Source organism: Aotus nancymaae, unplaced genomic scaffold (genome assembly GCF_030222135.1).
Source record: "Aotus nancymaae isolate 86718 unplaced genomic scaffold, 86718_ANA_hifiasm-v0.15.2.pri h1tg000011l, whole genome shotgun sequence".
Classification (NCBI taxonomy): Eukaryota; Metazoa; Chordata; class Mammalia; order Primates; family Aotidae; genus Aotus; species Aotus nancymaae.
Genome location: NW_026988422.1, coordinates 58,113,150 through 58,126,890, shown reverse-complemented (window position 1 = coordinate 58,126,890; position 13,741 = coordinate 58,113,150). Strand labels below are relative to the sequence as shown.

Genomic DNA, 13,741 nt, shown 5'->3' with positions numbered 1-13,741 from the left:
CCCTGCCCAGAGCCACGTGGGCCGGGCGGGTAAAGGGAAGCACAGCCACACTCGCCAGCAGGGCAGCAGGTGTCCTCAAGCCTCAGGGCCTCCAGAGGTGGAATGTTTGGAGAATGTGCACCGAGGGGTAACCCTTCCTCTTTGTGCACGTCTGTGACCGTCTGCTGCTACTCCTCTCCTTCTCTCTTCCTTTCCATGCCCTCTGTCCATTGGTTCCTCCTCCCTGCAAATCTATACTCTTGCTTCTTGCCCAAGGCCTAGCCTGCTTCTCTGGGGGCAGTGGGCTGGGGTCGGGGGCAGGGGGCACGGGCTGCCTCTTCTCTGCCCACAAGCCTGTCCTCATGCCCGGCAGACGTGAACGAGTGTGAGCTCATGCTGGCGGTATGTGGGGCTGCGCTCTGTGAGAACGTGGAGGGCTCCTTCCTGTGCCTCTGCGCCAGTGACCTAGAGGAGTACGATGCCCAGGAGGGGCACTGCCGCCCACGGGGGGCTGGAGGTGAGGCCTGGGAGACTCATTATCCATGGCAACTCAGAAGTTTACAGAGCGCGTGTCCCTCCGCAACCCTCTGCTAGCCTCTAGCCTCTGAGGGGGGGACACCGGGCCAGGGCCTGGGGCAGTGTAGCGAGGTGCAGGTGGGGCCTGGTGCATGGAGAGGTGAGGAGGCTGAGTGCCGTGAGCAGTGAGACCAGGAGCTACAGGGTGGCGACGACTCTAGAGGAGGCTAAGGAAACTCTTACACTGACTTAGGGCAGCCCCAGGGACCACAGATTGAGCCTTGGAGGGACCCTGAATCCATCTAATCCCTGGGAATCTTCTGGATGACAGGCAACTTGAAGCTGAGCTAAACTGAAGTCTCCCCTTCCCACTTCCTGCTCCACCCCAGAGCTGCTGGGTTCAGCCTCTCACCCCAGACTGGACTAGGACTTAGCCGGCCTTCACCGCCTTGGGGGAAAATGAGGGAGACAAGGAGGGTGGAAGGGGCTGGGGTACATGTGGAGCAGAACGGACCAGCAGGCTGCCCATATGGCATGCCAGGGACTGGAGGCAGTCCATCACAGGGAGGCAGGCAGGATGGTGTCCCACAAAGAGCAAGTGCTTTGGTGAGGAGGAACTGGGGTCAGGTCCCTGCTGCACTGCTTCATAGCTACACAGTGGTGGCGAGGCCCCGATTTCTTCATCTGTAAAAGGGAGATGATGATTAAGCCACTTCTTAGGGTTGTCAAGAGCATCAGTGAGGTAATACAGGTAATAGCATTTTTTCCACTGTAAAGTGCTACACGAATGTTAAATCTAAGAAGGAAAGTCAAGGGTTATTGATCCCTTCAGAGGACCATGAACAGACAGTAATGAGCATCTGTCATGCACAGGTCAGAGTATCCCTGAGGCCCCAACAGGAAACTATGCCCCGGCCCCCATCCGCATGGACTGCTACTCTGGGCAGAACAGCCATGCACCCTGCTCCAGTGTCCTGGGCCGGAACACCACACAGGCTGAATGCTGCTGCACCCAGGGTGCCAGCTGGGGAGACGCCTGTGACCTCTGCCCATCTGAGGACTCAGGTAAGGCCCCAAGGGTTCCAGATCCTTGAAGGGTCAGCTAGGCTAGGTGACACTGAAAGAGGGGAGAGAGGAAGGGGATAGGACCCTCCCTACTCTGAGTTGAAATGCCTCTCTACATAGCTGAATTCAGCGAGATCTGCCCTAGTGGTAAAGGCTACATTCCTGTGGAAGGAGCCTGGACGTTTGGACAGACCATGTACACAGGTAACCTCCTGCGCCATCCTCCGCCCCAAACCCCATTCACCAGAGTGGGCCCCAGCCTGCTCCTCCATGGGGTCCCTGGGGAAGTTCTGCATCCAGCCCTGGCCTCCCAGGTGGCCTCCACCTTTTCTATCCCAGGGCTGACTCCCTACAGAGTGTTAGCTGGAAGTTCTGACCCAAGCTGCTTGTGGAATGTCCACATGAGCCTCACCTCAGTTTCCCTGCTCCCCCAAGGCTGCATCTCCAGAAACAAACTAAGATGCCTTGACTAACTCTCACTCCCAGCCACATGTGGGCACAGGGACAGAGTGGAGAGCACAGCCATAGCGGCCAGAGGCCGTGCTCATCTCCCTGGCTCAGTGGGATGGTCTAGGTACCGCGCCCCTCAGAGCCCTAGTCCTTAAGCTAGTCCTGAGAAGGAAATGATAGAAACAGAGGTCGCTTTAGCTGGGTGCTGGCTATGCGCCATACACAGTTTTGAGCACCTCACACATATTAGCACCTTTTCATCCTTATAACGACTCTAAGAGGTTAAGGAGCACATAGGTGTCCCTGACCTGGGTAGAGTGGCATCTGGTTGGTGGTGCCCATCTCATATCAGCCAGGGACAAAGCAACCCCTTGTTCATCCCAGCTTGGCTTTTGATCTGTGCCTATGCCTGGTTCGTGCCTTGAACACATAGGTTAAAAAAAATTTTTTTTGTAATAAAAATTAAAATAAAATAAAAATTAATTTAAAAAAATAAAAAGTAAAAAAAATAAAGTGAAAAAAAAAAAAAGGAGCACATAGGAACCGGCGGCAAGGTGAACTTAAGCAACTTGTCTGAACCCACCCAGCTAGTAAGTGGCAGAGCTGGGATTGAAACCCAGCCTCGCTTTGGATTCCCTGCTCTAGGTACCCCTCATACTGCCTCTCACCTCCCTCTCACCTCAGCTCTGCCCTTCCACAGATGCGGATGAGTGTGTGATCTTCGGGCCTGGTCTCTGCCCGAACGGGCAGTGCCTCAACACTGTGCCTGGATACGTCTGCCTGTGCAATCCTGGCTTCCACTACGATGCTTCCCACAGGAAGTGTGAGGGTGAGGACACACATGATTCCTGCCCACACCCCAGGCCCACAGCTGAATAATGGCCAACCCAGCCAGTCCCATTCTTGCTGGGAGTCCCCCTTTCTGGGGAGGCCACCCACTGTACAGGCCAATCCCAGGTGAAGGAGCTCTGGGCTGTCAGAGATTGTCCCCAGGGAGAGACCTTCCAGGCTGGGCTGGGTTGGGGAGAGGGAGGCAAGGCACTAACTCTTCATTATCAGTGATAGGAAAACCCCCTTCCCTGAGGATGGTCGGTAGACAAGGCCACCTTGGCATTGCCCCACCCTTTCTTGCCACTCCAGATCACGATGAGTGCCAGGACCTGGCCTGTGAGAATGGTGAATGTGTCAACACGGAGGGCTCCTTCCACTGCTTCTGCAGCCCTCCGCTCACCCTGGACCTCAGCCAGCAGCGCTGCATGAACAGCTCCAGCAGCACGGGTGAGTGGGCCTGAGCGTGGGGCAGCAGGAGAAGGGGATCTGGGCTGGGGGGCTCATATGCCTCTGTGCCCTGTGCCACCAGAGGACCTCCCTGACCACGACATTCACATGGACGTGTGCTGGAAAAAAGTCACCAGTGACGTATGCAGCGAACCCCTGCATGGGCATCGTACCACCTACACGGAATGCTGCTGCCAGGATGGCGAGGCCTGGAGCCAGCAGTGTGCCCTGTGTCCCCCCAGGAGCTCTGGTGAGGGGGAGCAAAGGGGAGACCCCTGCAGGGTTGGGCCAGGCCCCAGGGAGGAGGAGGCCCTCACCCTGGAAGGGGGGATCTAGAAAGGAGCAGAACAATCAGACCCTGTCTTCCATCCTGCTGTTTGGAGACAAAGTAGGGCAGGGGAGAGGTGGGGAGAGGAATACTGCCAGGATCTCCCAGAGGGTACCAGTCCCTGCATGCTCCCAGAGACAAAGCCAACCAGGCTTTAGCTGGCAGGAGCTGGAACCCAGCTCCCTCTCTCCCTCCTCCCTGACAGAGGTCTATGCTCAGCTGTGCAACGTGGCTCGCATCGAGGCGGAGCGGGAGGCTGGGGTCCACTTCCGGCCAGGCTATGAGTATGGCCCTGGCCCCGACGACCTGCACTACAGCATCTATGGCCCAGATGGGGCCCCCTTCTACAACTACCTGGGCCCCGAGGACACCGTCCCTGAACCTCCCTTCCCCAACACAGCCGGCCACCCAGGGGATCGCATATCCATCCTTGAGTCTCCCTTGCAGCCCTCAGAACTCCAGCCCCACTATGTGGCCAGCCATCCAGGTCTGTGTTGCTGCAAAAATGGGGAAGAGGTGGGCACCAAAGCTGTTTCGCTTCCGTCTCCTCTGCCTGCTAGTCATACTGCCAGCAGGATGAGGACTGGGAAGGGGAAAGACACACCAAGCCAGAGGTCCCCGTTCATGGTTCATCAAGACAAGTACATACGCCCAGGTCCAACCCTAACAACTCCGTCATAAACTAGCACAGGGGCACAAAAGGTACAAGATACTGCCCCTGTCCTAACCTACAAGCTTCCTGTGGGGACAGAGCAAGAGAAAGCGGTTCACTGCAGTCTTTTCCTCCCTCCATCACTGCTGTCTTTTCCTCCCTCCACGCCACCTACAGGCTGCAGAATAACCTGCTCTAAGGACACCCAGCATTCACACTTGTGACCTGAAATGTGGATTCAGGTTTTCTAAGGACTTTAAAGGCCCACTGTGATGACTCGGTTTGTGAATGGTGCCATCCCAGCACTCAGGCCGTGAATTCTAATGAGGAAGTCAGGCCTAGCACTGTGCCATGCACACAGTACCCACCACAGGCACAGCTACCATAGCAGCCTAAGACCATACCACGAGGCAGGGTGGGGCCTTTTCCATGGGGTGGAGGGGTGCTTAGAGAGAGGAGGGTTAGGCAGATCTGGTAGATGTTTTGCTTTGTGTTGAGTGAGGCCCCTCTGCTACCAATTGTTCCCCACTCCCAAAAACACAAGATGTGAAGATTTAAACAAAATACCTCACCCCACCCCCATGCCCAAACCCAAAAACACTCCCTCACCCCCTAAACCCCATCAGAAGCTGGGCATTGTGGAAGCAGCAAGTCTCACCCTCCCTGGAGCCCTCATCTAAAGTCCAGAGCACCTCTCCCCATCTAAAATGACACTTTTTTTTTCAAGAGGACTGCCTTTTGTTCTAGCATCTTTCCATGAGAATTTTATGATCCTCTCTGCCCCCACCCGCAAAGTCCCATGGGGCACCCTTTGTCCAGGAGGGCAAAGAGTCTGGACACAGGCCTCAGCCTCCTTCTTTCTCTGATTCCCTCCTCCCAGAGCCCCCAGCCGGCTTCGAAGGGCTTCAGGCGGAGGAGTGCGGCATCCTGAACGGCTGTGAGAATGGCCGCTGTGTGCGTGTGCGGGAGGGCTACACCTGCGACTGTTTTGAGGGCTTCCAGCTGGATGCAGCCCACATGGCCTGCGTGGGTGAGTAGAGAATTCTGATGGAGGAGTCAGGCTGGCCCACTGCCCACAGGGATGTCTGAACTCAGGAGGGCTGGAAGAGCCACTGCTGCCTCCTAGTGGGGCGGTCTGTATCAGGCTGGGAGGGAAGAAAGCGCCAAAGGAAGGTCTAATTCTGTGCTTTAGAAAGCCCCTTCCATGCAGGTTCCCAGACAAAAGACAAGGACAAGAGAGCATGGTCTTGGGCACGGTATGAGCTCGCGGCCCTCTGCTTTGTCCTTGAATTGCTTGGTTTTGGGAAGTGACTGCAGCCTCTGGCTGTCACACCTAGGATTTCACTCCAGGGCAGGGGCCAGGGCTTAGTAACCAGCGGGGTGGAGGCAGCTAGCAGAGGCACTTGGGCTCCCTACAGCTCCTCTCTCCTTCGCTTCCTCTTAGATGTGAATGAGTGCGATGACTTGAACGGGCCTGCTGTGCTCTGTGCCCACGGTTACTGCGAGAACACGGAGGGCTCCTACCGCTGCCACTGCTCCCCGGGTTATGTGGCCGAGGCAGGCCCCCCCCACTGCACTGCCAAGGAGTAGCAGTCAGGGGTCAGTGTGGCAACTATCTGGAAATGGCCTCCAGTCACAGGCAGGGGCCTTGAGGCTGATTTCCTAGCTGGGAAGACAGGCGTCGTCAGGCCAGAGGTTCCCAATCAGCCTTGCCTGCTTTCATCTCTCCCAGCTTAGCCTCTGGCTGTGAGCTTCGGTCACTGCCTCTGTGCCCTTGCTTGGCTCAAGCACCACCAATCGCTTTAATGCTTCAGCCACTGCATGAGGCCCTGTCCACCACCTGTCCTGGCCTTGCTATGGGATGCTTACCAAAGGATGGCCCTCATCCACCCTCCCAAGCTGTGCAAGCACGAAAGGCCCCATGGCCTCACACTGCAGACACCCCTTTCCAGCCACTATCCACCATCATCCTGATGATCCCACAACTAGGACAGAGGCTACATCTGCTCTGTGAAGGTCCTTCAGAATCTGTGGAGCAAGAAAGGATTTGGAGAAGCTTGGGGACTGACTCCAGTGCCCCCTCCCAAGAACCATCACCGCCACTCAGCCAATCTGTTCTGGGCCCTGATTTTGCCACACCTCCAATCTGTAGCCCATTCTCTGGCCCCAAGGAGTGGCAGAAGATCCCTTCACTCAGAGACACAAGACTGATAGTAGCTTGTTGAGTGTAAGAGACACAAATGAAGAAGAACAAAGAGCCTGAGAAAGCAGCAAGAGGACATGATGAAAAGTTTGTGGAGTTGATGAGAAAGGGGAGCCAAGCCTTCATATGTCTAAAGAAAATATTTAGTAGCTGTAACATTCAAAATATACCCAGCGATAGCCTGTGTGCACCAGCAGCAAGGGCTTCCATGGGATCGCGTACCCATCTACAATGACCTCTATTACATAAACAGTGCTTCTTACAGGAAACAAACCTCTTCTAGACTCTCCTTTTGTGAAAACCAGTTTGATGTTCTAAAAGTAAAAAGTCTACTATTTGGTATGGTCTTTTTCAGAAGAAGCCAGATTTCCAATGTTGTTTTTCCCCTCTACTCAGAAGCACCTGCCCTTTTCCTTCAGAAAACGACGGCAGGCAATCCTCTGAGTTTACAAGCAGAGACTCACTCCAACCCAAGCTAGCTGGGAGTTCAGAACCATGGTGGAATAAAGAAATGTACATATGGTCTCTTCTGTTCTTGTTTTTATTTTCTATCAGACCAAATATCTTTACCATGTTGGCTAAGTCTAAATATTAGAGACGAGGCTGTGCCTACTCCCTGGCCAGCTCTGCTGATAGTCTATGATGGATTCCAATGGGAAAAGACTCTTTACTATTGAAAGACAAGGAAAGCTCTGACTTTGCACTTCTCTGATGAATGGCAATGCAAACAGAAAAGGCTCCATGTGACTGGAGCATAGAAGTGAATGCTACTTTCTTAATTTAATCTGCCTTGTCCTACCTGCTATTTTGGTTGTTAGCCTCCTCTAATTGTTAGCCTCACATAACTTATTGAATGCTTGCTATGTGCCAGGCACTGTGCTGAGTGCTACACATACATTTCATTTAATTATCCAATGATCCTACTTACCATTGTTTATTCTCAATTTACAGGAGAGGAAACTGAGACATAGAAAGCTTAATTTTCCCTAGGTTCCTATATTGAGATGTTTTCAGCAGACAAAAATAAATCACCCTTATGCATGTGAAAATATTCTTTCACTCATAATAAAAGAAATGCAACTTAAAACCATACTGAGATGCTTTTTTGAAATTGTCAGATTGGTAAAGATCAGAAAGCTTGTTAAGACTGCTAGCTGGCAAGCATGTGGGGAAATAGGCACTCTCATAATAGCTAATAGAAGTACATACTGAAGAGGATGGTATGGCAATGTCCTTCAAAATTATAAAAGCACTAACTCTGATCCAGTAATTCCACTTCTAGGAACTTGATCTTCAGATCTATTTTCACCAGATATGAAATGACATATGTAAGAAGTTATTACTGCATCATTTGTAATAGCAAAAGATTAGAAACAATTAATTGCTATGAAACCCTTAAAAAAGGTGTCTCTAAATGACTTGTTAAGAAAGATATCCAAATAAATAAATAAATAAATAAATAAGAAAACAAGAAAGATATCCAAAACAAATTGAGGGAAAAAGGGAGGCTACATAACAGCATGTAACATAACACTATTGTCTAAAGAATGGAGAAAGAGAAGTGGTTGTCTTGTTAATCCTTGCCACTCCACTTTATACCTTACCATTCAGAGAACATCTTACCATCCCCCAAATATATCCTGCTGGCACTATACCTTAACTGCTGTTCCCACCGCCCCTGCAACACTCCAAGCTTCGCCTTCCTGCCCAACCTTGAGACATTGCATGCATATATACATATTTCCTTTGTTTAAAACACAAATAGCCTACAATGCATGCTGTTCTGCATTTTGCTGTTTTTTTTTTTTTTTTTTTTGGCTTTATACTTGCAAGTAGAGCTGCCTCATTCCATTTTATAGCTGTCTACTATTCTACTGAATGGATAAACCATAATTTATTTAATCAGTCCCTCATTGATAGACATTTCCATTGTTTCCTGTCTTTTGCTATAAATAATGCTGCAATGAATATTCTTGTGCATATGTCACATTAATTTATGGGATTATATCTGCAGGATAAATTCTTAGAAACAATGGTGGTTTGTGGGGAGGGTGACAGGGTGGACAGGCACAGGATTGGGAGACTTTTCACTGTATCTCTTTTTGTATTTTTTTGAATTTTGTACTATGTATCACCTATTCAAAAAAATAATAAAATATTTTTAAATACAGTTGCTGGCCACAGATTGCTTAAATGCTCCCTCTCTTTATATATTTATCTGACTAAAATTTACAATTAAAGCCAGGTGCTAATTATGTCCAAATTCCTTAACACAAATTTGTTAGGCAGCCCTGTGGCATTTTTATGAAGAACAGCAAATAGGGATTTTAAAAGAGCAATCATACACATCAATGCTAGATATGAAGAAAAAATAGAAGAGATTCCTTCCTTTCAGATAAACATGCAGTAAACAGTGTTAGGCCCTGTCCAAGGCCCGCTGCACACCATTAGCTTATGTCCAGATTTCAAGGGAGAGCTGTATCATCAGGATCAGTGCTGCCCACTTCCCTATACCAGGCTGATCCTGCCAAATGCCACCCCTATACTCTAATGCTTCATAACAAATGACAAAAGAACAGAGCTCGATTCTCAGAAGTTACAGAAAGAAGAAGCTCTTCCTGAACACCTACTTTAGTAGTCCTTCCTAATCTCTAACTTCTGAATTTCTTTTCCTATCCCTTGTAACCAGTCAACATTCCCACACAAAGAAACCACGGATGGGCCAGGCGTGGTGGCTCGCACCTGTAATCCTGGCACTTTGGGAGGCTGAGAGGGGAGGATCGCTTGAACACAGGAGTTCAAGACTCCTGTGCAACATGGCAAAACCCCATCTGTACAAAAAATACAAAAATTAGCCTGATTGGTGGTGTGCACCTGTAGTCCCAGCTATTTTCGGGGGCTGAGGTGGGAGGATCATTTGTGCCTGGGAGGTAGAGGCTGCACCTCTGCACTCCAGCCTAGGAGACAGAGTCAGACCCTGTCTCAAAAAAAAAAAGAAAGAAAAGAAACTAAGAGTGGACGGGACACATAATTTATATATCATTGGTCACTGTCATCACATAACTGAAGCATGATACCACAATAAGATCTGGACATTGACCAAGAGAACTTCTCTTTGAAAAACGACGTAAAGTTGATTCACAACATAAAGCAGATTCAGAGCTCCCTTGACTGGTTCTTATGCCTCAGCACTGGCTTGGAGAAAAAGTTAGTGCCAATTCTGCAACAAATAGGCCTTGACAATCTCCCCTCCAAAGAACAGGAAGGCATAAGATGTTCCAATTGAAACTGGAAGAGTGCAAAGTTTTCCTAAATCAATGTGCAGTGAGCAAAATTTGTGAAAATGACCACTGGCTTTTACAGGCCACCAAGAAGAGGGCATCTGCTCAGAAAGGGCCTGCAGTAGAACCCTAACTCATTTTACCATGTATCCTATTTATTCCAAACAAACTGCCCATGGCCCCCGATGCTATCATTCCCCTATGTCCTGTGTTTTTAAGTCACCACCCTCCAATGCAAACTTCTTGCTGTCACTTCTGGTTTCCCCAGGAAGCTTTCTCAGCATGAAGTAACATGACTTTTTCCAAATCTGCCTTTTTTTTTTTTTTTTTGAGCTGGAGTCTCACTCTGCTGCCCAGGCTGAAGTGCAGTGGTACAATCTTGACTCACTGCAACCTCTGCCTCCTGGGTTTAAGTGATTCTCCTGCCTCAGTCTGCTGAGTAGCTGGGATTACAGGCGCCTGACACCTGGCTAATTTTCGTATTTTTAGTAGAGATGGGGTTTCATTACGTTGGCCAAGCTGGTCTCAAACTCCTGACCTTGGGAGGCACCTCGGCCTCCCAAAGTGCTGGGATTACAGGCACGCGCCACCACGTCCGTCCCCAAATCTGCCTTTTTCTAAACATAAAATTCCAATTCTCCCATTAACAGTAGATACTCACATATAAGCTTCTGTATCCTAAGGGACCCTGTTTCTGTCTAGCGGACCACTGTAATTTGATTGACTGATTTAGCAACAGAAGCTGTTCTGCTTGTGCGCAAGAGTTTTAAAACCACCAAATCAATGAATAACCCACAAAAATATTCTGAAAGAATAGGTTCTAATGTTTAAAATGTAGCAAAATTTTTTAAAGCAGGATGAAAAGACAGGTAGTCCAAACTGAAAACCTTATCAGGCGCAGTTATTGGCGGCACCATCTTGGTCATGTGTGTACAAAGATGCTCTCATGGTACGCCGCTTTCTGCCTCCTTCCATGGGCACTAAGAAAATGTGCTCAGGTTTCTGACTGTCACCTTCTTTCCTCTAACGGCATGATAGGTTTGTTTTCTCTAAATCCTAGGTTTTGCCATGTTGGAAATGTATCTAAGTTTCTGTCTCAGATATTTTCTAAACTCTATTTCCATTTTTTCATAGTAAATTCTTACTAAATAACCTTAATTCCAAACCAGTGCAGAAGTGCAAGTCTTTGCTATAACAAATTTCTAGGCTCCCAAGCAAAAGTTGGATTTAACCAATAACTCTCCCAGAATCAACTTGGTTGTAGTTTCTCCAACATCGGTATTAATAAATCATTCGGTGTGGTGATGGCAGTGGATTCTTTTTCTTTCATTGTCTGTCCCCACAGCTCCGCTGCACTGTTAATAGGATTATTTCAAGCTCCAAAGCCTATTTAAGTGCCACACTTACATAAGTACTTTAATTCATGAGAATTTGTGATTTAAAAAGCTTTCTGTTTGGTGACCCTAAAGTAGGGTTGCCAAGGTCAGCAAATAAAAATACAGGATGCCTAAATTTGAATTTCAAATAATAAATAATTTTTAGTATATGCAATATTTGAGACATACTCATAATTAGAAATTTCACCTGAAATTCAAATGTAACTGGGTATCCTACATTTCATCTGGTAACCCAATCTAAAAAAAGGTTCCTAAGACTCTATTACCTATAACAATAAAGGGATCACTTCTTGCATGAGACCAGAGTCATTTTACAACAGAAGGCAGGTGAAGCAACATATCCTAAAAAGATTCAGTCATTAAATTGTCATAGAATCTTAAAAAGTCTGCATGAGTAGGGACGCTATTTTTGAAATAATTCAGTAGCAGTGAGTGTTTGGTCCAAGTTTTATGGGTAATGGGCTCTTGGTTTTGACTCCTAGTAGATCCATGAGTATGAGAGTAAAATATATCTGTCCTATCAAATAGGAAGTGGTGAACGGGCTGCACAGACAATAAAGATAAGTCAAGTGGGGCCAGGCGTAGTGGCTCACGCCTGTAATCCAAGCACTTTGGAGGCCAAGGCAGGTGGATCACCTGAGGTCAGGAGTTCAAGACCAGCCTGACCAACATGGTGAAACCCCATCTTTAAAAAAAAAGAAAAAAGAAAAAAGATAAGCCACGTGGCACGTTCTGGCAGAGGAATGAAAAAGAGAACATTTACCTTTCTCATCCTCTAATAACTGGTGTCCAAGCTACCCAATCTGTGACCCTGATCCACAACACAATAAGGACTTTCTTTAAAATAAAGCTTTTATACATAGCTATCCACATATGTACAAGCAGCTCTTAAGGCCAGAGAAGTTAATTCCAAACTTTAGAGCTGAGGAGGCTCCACAGATTACACGGAGTTTCAACCAGTGATTAAATCTGAGGTAACAGCATCTGAGGCTCAGCCTTAGCACTGAGAGGGGTTGGAGGGGAAAATTAAGCCAAGAGTAAAATCTTCACGTTCTGAAAATAATGGTGGCAAAACACAACATTCCTGGACTGCGGGGAAATAAAATTGAGAGGGGCATGATTAGAAGGAAACCTCTAGAATTCTAATTCCAGGTTCCTCAAATGGGTACAACTGGTGACAATCTCAGGGTCACCTGTCATTGCATCAAAGTTTGACAGAGAAGGATGACCCACAGGAGCAGCCTTGCTGTGCTTGAGGATTGTTCAACACTTGAAATGAGCTTCGGATCAGTTCTTGGCTGAAGTCCACTTGGGCCCCTTTCACGAAGGCCAAGCTATCAGAGTCAACCACTACTCTTGCCCCACCCTGTTCAAATACCCTGAAAAGACAAGAGGAAGGCATTAATGAGTATCACAAACACCAAAAAAGTCACCCCAGAGGTGCACATCATCTGTTTTCTAAAGTACAGAGGGAGCTTTCCAATTACCTCTGATTTTCTTTGAGGCAAAATGATTCAATGGTATAGATACTGGGAACCGTTTAGGGACTTAGGCCTGGAATCTAGTCTGGCCTGACTTTCCACCGACTACCCAGTGGACCTGGGCAGGCCAATTTTCCTCCTATAACTTAGTTATTTTGATTCAGGACAACAAACCTTTACTGCATCCTCACTGCGAGACAGGAGGTGTTAAGCACCCAGATAAACTCTTTAAATTTGGAATAAAAGTGTACCTTAAATGGGAGACACTTTTATCCCTCCCGTACCTTCTTTGGGGACCCACCCCTTCCTCCTTGCCTGTCGTCGGGGTTGATAACTGTATCCAGTGAAAATTTGTATTGGAATCCGGAGCATCCACCTCCCTCCACCTGCAGCCTGAGGAATTCTGACCCTTCGGTGATTTCCAAAAGCCTCTGAAATGCAGGAAGGGGGATCAAGAATGCCGGGCAAGGGGAGTTAAAGGGCTGGGTGAAGAGCAGTTCCCGCTGCTCCGGCCAATCGCCTGGGTACCGCCGCCCCGCGCCCGGCCTCCTACCTGGACGCAACTATCCGTGAGGCGGATCTGCCCTTCGCAGGCCTCGGGGCTGGAGGACAACGCTTCCCGACGCGCCCGGAGTCCCAGGGAGGCCGCAAGGAGCCTGCGCGCAAGGGAGGAGGGTGAGCCCGGGAGCAGAAGCACCTGGCCACCCTCGACCTGGAGCGCCTAATGCTAAGCCTGGCGATCCCAACCTGGACGGCGTCCCACAAAACCCTCACCTCCCTAGCAGGCCTTAGTTTCCCATTTGTCCTACAGATGCAGAACCAAACACCCTTTCCAAGTGCCTTTTTAGTCTTGGTACCTGCCCTTCGGCCAGTGAGTGACCGCTCTCTGCGTCGCGGCCGTTAGAGACAACCCCCGGGCAGCAGCCATCTTCCTCTACAAGCTCCGCCCCTCGCGTCTGCCCTGTTTCTCACCCGGAGCCTCGGGAGGCGGGGAGAACGAACAGGCGGCCGGGACCTCACGGAGGCCCCGCCCCCAACGTGCCTATTGGGTACTGCGGGAGGAGAAGGTACCCGATTGGCTAGAAATGCTCCCGACGGCGGCAGCGGGGAC

General features: G+C 49.2%; 2 protein-coding genes and 1 non-coding gene across 4 annotated transcripts in view; 2 read left to right on the top strand and 1 right to left on the bottom strand.

The window, feature by feature from the left end:
• LTBP2 (latent transforming growth factor beta binding protein 2) overlaps positions 1-8,641 on the top strand; it is a 167,692-nt gene extending 159,051 nt beyond the window's left edge. Inside the window, exons 33-41 of the mRNA XM_064374527.1 lie at positions 353-496; positions 1,369-1,560; positions 1,681-1,764; positions 2,711-2,839; positions 3,151-3,288; positions 3,371-3,538; positions 3,822-4,103; positions 5,149-5,298; positions 5,713-8,641. Coding sequence (XP_064230597.1) covers positions 353-496; positions 1,369-1,560; positions 1,681-1,764; positions 2,711-2,839; positions 3,151-3,288; positions 3,371-3,538; positions 3,822-4,103; positions 5,149-5,298; positions 5,713-5,858 — 1,433 coding nt within the window. The 3' untranslated portion in view covers positions 5,859-8,641. The remainder of the gene's footprint in view (positions 1-352; positions 497-1,368; positions 1,561-1,680; positions 1,765-2,710; positions 2,840-3,150; positions 3,289-3,370; positions 3,539-3,821; positions 4,104-5,148; positions 5,299-5,712) is intronic.
• On the top strand, positions 2,309-2,443 carry LOC135274466 (small nucleolar RNA SNORA48). The gene has a single exon (XR_010342290.1). It is a non-coding gene; the product is annotated as a small nucleolar RNA SNORA48 (small nucleolar RNA).
• A 15-nt stretch (positions 8,642-8,656) lies between the features above and the next one.
• Positions 8,657-13,578, bottom strand: ISCA2 (iron-sulfur cluster assembly 2). Of its 2 annotated transcripts, none has more exons than XM_012438195.3 (4): positions 13,488-13,578; positions 13,184-13,286; positions 12,946-13,061; positions 8,657-12,528 (listed from the first exon to the last, which is right to left on the bottom strand). In XM_012438195.3, the coding sequence occupies exons 1-4, from the start codon at positions 13,556-13,558 to the stop codon at positions 12,354-12,356; spliced, it is 465 nt and encodes a 154-aa protein (XP_012293618.2). In that variant the 5' UTR covers positions 13,559-13,578; the 3' UTR covers positions 8,657-12,353. The 2 variants fall into 2 exon arrangements, with proteins under 2 accessions (XP_012293618.2, XP_012293619.2); XM_012438196.3 differs by having other exon boundaries at positions 12,415-12,528; positions 12,932-13,061.
• Positions 13,579-13,741: the final 163 nt, after the last annotated feature.

Coding starts and splice junctions, on each gene's coding strand:
- ISCA2 (XM_012438195.3), bottom strand. CDS start 13,558: ATGGCTGCTGCCCGGGGGTTGTCTCTAACGGCCGCGACGCAGAGAGCG. Junction 13,287..13,487: donor ACTCACTGGCCGAAGGGCAG/GTACCAAGACTA, acceptor CCTTGCGCGCAG/GCTCCTTGCGGCCTCCCTGG. Junction 12,529..12,945: donor GTTATCAACCCCGACGACAG/GCAAGGAGGAAG, acceptor TTGTCTTTTCAG/GGTATTTGAACAGGGTGGGG.